At 58.8% G+C, this 3,826-nt stretch overlaps 1 protein-coding gene across 1 annotated transcript in view; it reads left to right on the top strand.

Moving 5' to 3' along the window:
- IKZF1 (IKAROS family zinc finger 1) overlaps positions 1-3,826 on the top strand; it is a 53,192-nt gene that overhangs the window by 38,356 nt on the left and 11,010 nt on the right. Inside the window, exon 5 of the mRNA XM_023521608.1 lies at positions 1,548-1,682. Coding sequence (XP_023377376.1) covers positions 1,548-1,682 — 135 coding nt within the window. The remainder of the gene's footprint in view (positions 1-1,547; positions 1,683-3,826) is intronic.

The following is a 3,826-nucleotide window of genomic DNA, read 5'->3' as shown; positions in this document are numbered from 1 at the left end:
AGAGGCCTTTTGTCATCTGTTGTAATTCCCTCATGTCTTCACGGAAAGCAACTTTCTCGTGAGCCTCACGCACGCGCACAAATTGCACGAGGTCTTAGAGTGAAACGTGTCCGAGAGCAGAGCAGCCAGGAGCTGTGGGCTGAGCCGTCGCCCCCTGTGACCATCGAGGGCTGGCACCTAGGTGCTGCACACCCCCCACCCCCGCCACCCCGGGCCGGCCTGGGGCCCTGCTCAGCGGACAAGGGGGACCCGTAAGGGAAGCGTGTTAGCTCCGTCGGTCCAAAGTACGACCAGCGAGACTGAACTTTACGGGTTTTACGTGCATCCCTCATATAAGTCAGTATCATGTTTGCCCATTTAATGTGAAACACGCATTTCTAATGTTAAAAATTACATATACCAGCGATAATAAGCGATGGGAAATAAAGTGAATCAAGGAAGACAAAATCATCGGAAATGCCCCGAGGCAGGAAGCACCGTGCGGAAGGCCGGGGAGGGGGCTGCAGCCTCACACGTGTCCCCGGATCCAGGCGCGGTGTCACCCAAAACTGGTCTGTGAATCTCCCCGGGGTTTGGTCACCAGATATCGTGAGGCATCTTGGAAAAACAAAGAGGGAACTGGCATCTTCTGAATGAAGAGTAATGGCTGGTGCCGTGTTTAAGGCAGCCGCAGTGCGCGACGCCTTGGACAGTAAGCAGACAAGGCCGTCGTAGGAAGGACACGCTTCGCAAAGACCCTGGGACAAGTCCGCCTGCCACACCTGAGGCAGGAGGAAGCATGTGGCGGGGGGTTTAGTGGGCATCCAGAGACAGTGTTGGAGGAACTGCTTATCTATTTGGAAGATAATCAATTTACTTTTTCAGCTCTTTATACGTTAGGATAAATCGCAGGGAGGTAGAAGTTATGTTACCAAAAATCCGAACACAAACACTGGAATACAGGTGAGACCGTGATACAAAGGATACAAAGTTGGCTCTTCAGTGGTGGAAAGAAAGAGACGATGTAAGAAAAGTAAAGACGGGCTTGAAATACTCCCTGCGCCGACGGCTGCCTCCGCAGCCGGCCGGTGTTTGCTGGGTGCGGGCTCCGGAGCTCTGGGTCCGCTCCCCGTGTCACGCCGCAGCACCTTCAGTGGCCACGGCTCTTCTGCTTCTCGGGTCCCCGTGCGTGGGTGCGGTCGGCCCCTTACGCGTTCTAGCGCGACAGTTCTTTCTCAGGTGATGTCAGGCCGACTGAGTTAGGGAATTTGGGAGCATTTGAAAAGAGGACTCGTCGAAGGGACACAATTACTTAATCGCAGTCCACCTCCCGGTGACCGTGGCGGCGCTTGCTCCTGGGGTCTGGGGGTTTCTGTGCGTTTAGCAGGTGTCTTCCGCGGGTGTCTCTGGCCAGGCTCGGTCTGCCTGGCGGGGTTGCTGACGAGCCGAGAAATAATCTCACTAAGGGCGTGGCTTTCGTGGGCGCTCAGCAAATGTCAGGTTCACGCGGGGTGTGAATCCCTTCGCTGTAATCCTTTCTAAACTGGCCTCTCTGTCTTTGACCTTAGTCATTAAAGAAGAAACTAATCTCAGCGAAATGGCAGAAGACTTGTGCAAGACGGGGAGTGAGCGCTCCCTCGTGCTGGACAGACTAGCAAGTAACGTCGCCAAACGTAAGAGCTCTATGCCTCAGAAATTTGTTGGTAAGAGTTAAACGTTTGCTGTTTCTTAAAAAAAAATAAACGACTATCGGGTGTTTTAGACTCAGGCGGTAACTCGGGGTAGGAAGAGGGAAAAGTATCTCATTTTTTAAAAAGCAGCAATTGCCAAGGTTAACGTTTCTTAGATATCTTGGAATTTTCCCCCCAGGCCTCTTAGAAATGACAGATTTGTTCCCAGTAGTTTTCCAGAGGTGACCTTGCAGTGTCGGGGAGATCCGCCTGTGGACGCTTCATGTCGCGTGCACAGGGTGGAGGGCGCGGGCCTCGCTGGGCGGGGGGCTCACCTCACAGCCTGGACACCCCCTGCCCGAGCAGCCCCCCTGAGCTTCAGATGCTCACAGAGCCCGTTCCACATTAATGGCGGAGTCGTGCAGCAGCTGGCCCAGGAGAAGGCCCCGCAAGGTGGGACACGGCTGCCACTGCTCTTCTCACAGGCGAATCTCCGCCTGTGCCGGGAGCTTCGAGGGCTGAGGCAGGGAGGCGGCCCTTTCCCCCGGGAGCTGTGGTCCCGTGGGTGGCAGACAAATGCACCAGAAGCCGTCACCGGGCGAGACACTGCGCACAGGCAGTGACGTCTAGACAGTGTGTGCGTGGAAATGCACGGGGCCCGGGACCCCCCTGCGGTGTCAGTGCAGAGCCAGCGTCGCACCTCGGGGACGTCCCACGACCTCTCTGAGGCTTAGTTTTATTCTTTACGCATCTCACGGCATTTTGTGAACGTGAATTAACGCCGAGGACGTGAGAGCATGTCACAGCGCTCAGTGTTCAGGTCAACTTTATCGCAGGGGTGACGATGGAAGAACAGGACCGTGCGGGGAGGGCCGCGTCCGGGGGGAGGGCCGGTCGAAGCTCCCGAAGTTGACAGTGGCCCCGAGGGAGGAACAGGGATTCTGCGCTTTGTCCGCAGGGGGAAGAGGGAGGGCGTCGTAAGCAGACAGCTAAACACAAGGGCGACGGTGGTTGTGGGGCCGGAGTGGGCGTGATCGAGGCTACCTCAGGTGTCCTCAGGAAGCAGTGAAAACATCGTCCCAGTGAGCTCTGGCTGCAGGGTGGCGGCCCTCGAAGGCCAAGGTGGGGAGGTGTCCTTCGTTCAGTGGGCAGAGCGAGCATCCTGGACAGTGGAGACCATGGGTACCAAGGCCGACTGGACAAGGGCATGGAAGGAAGCGTCTGTGGAGGGGGGAGACTGTGAGGGAAGGGCACAGGGCCCCGGTGGGGACCGGGCAACGGAGTCCACGAGTCCTGGCGGCTCCAGCAGGGCCGGCCATTTGCAGAAGTGATGGCGGTGGGGGCACCTCTGGGAAAAGACTTCCCGGCAGAGATGGCGCGTGGGTGCCTGGGAAGTGTGTGTTGGGAGAGAGGCTGGGTGGAAAGTGGGGTTTTCCGGGGGTGCCTGCCATCCTGCAGGACAGACGGGCCGGCAGGAGCGGGCAGGGCAGAGGAGAGGCCACGCTCCAGGGGCCCCGGCCTGCCTCCTGCACGTGATCAGGCTTTGGCAGAGGTTCATCGCAGGCCGGGGGCGCCAGGGTTGGGGGGGAGGGTGAAGGCGTTTTTGCAAACGGCCGGCTGGAGTCACTCTCGGGGCTGAGAACGTGAGGCCTCTGCTTCCAAGGACTGGCGAGTGTGGTCCTGAGCACAGCAGGGGATGTTGGTGACGGGGACTCGTCACCCTGGGCTGAGGGCCACTCGGGGTGTAGCGGGGGCGCCAGGGGCGGGTGACCAGGGAGACAGAACGAACACCAGCCAGCAGGTGTCCAAGGACCGCTCACGGCCACAGGCCTTGGGAAGCGGAGGACGACGTCCTCCATCAGGTCAGGGGCGGGAGGCCACCAAGGGCTTTGTCAGTGAGCACGGGCCACCTGTGATCACTTTGGGGACTTCAAACCGAATGAGGCCGTCTGTGAAACCCTGCCGGAGCCACCTCGGCTGAGACCACAACTTAGGTGTTGTTCTGCGATGCAGATGTTAAGGGAAACAAGCAACGCTTCGCTCAGGCGAAGGTGAGGTGGAAAAGGCGCCCCGGTAGGAGAAGCAAGGGAAAGGAGCAGCCGCAGGGGCCCCGTGCCCTGCCGGGTGTCCCCCGAGGGCCCGGCGGGTGGCGACTGATTTCTCAGCTAACGGCCCTC

The sequence above is a fragment of the Pteropus vampyrus genome, unplaced genomic scaffold (assembly GCF_000151845.1).
Source record: "Pteropus vampyrus isolate Shadow unplaced genomic scaffold, Pvam_2.0 Scaffold308, whole genome shotgun sequence".
Lineage (NCBI taxonomy): Eukaryota > Metazoa > Chordata > Mammalia > Chiroptera > Pteropodidae > Pteropus > Pteropus vampyrus.
This window is presented reverse-complemented; position numbering and strand designations above follow the sequence as displayed.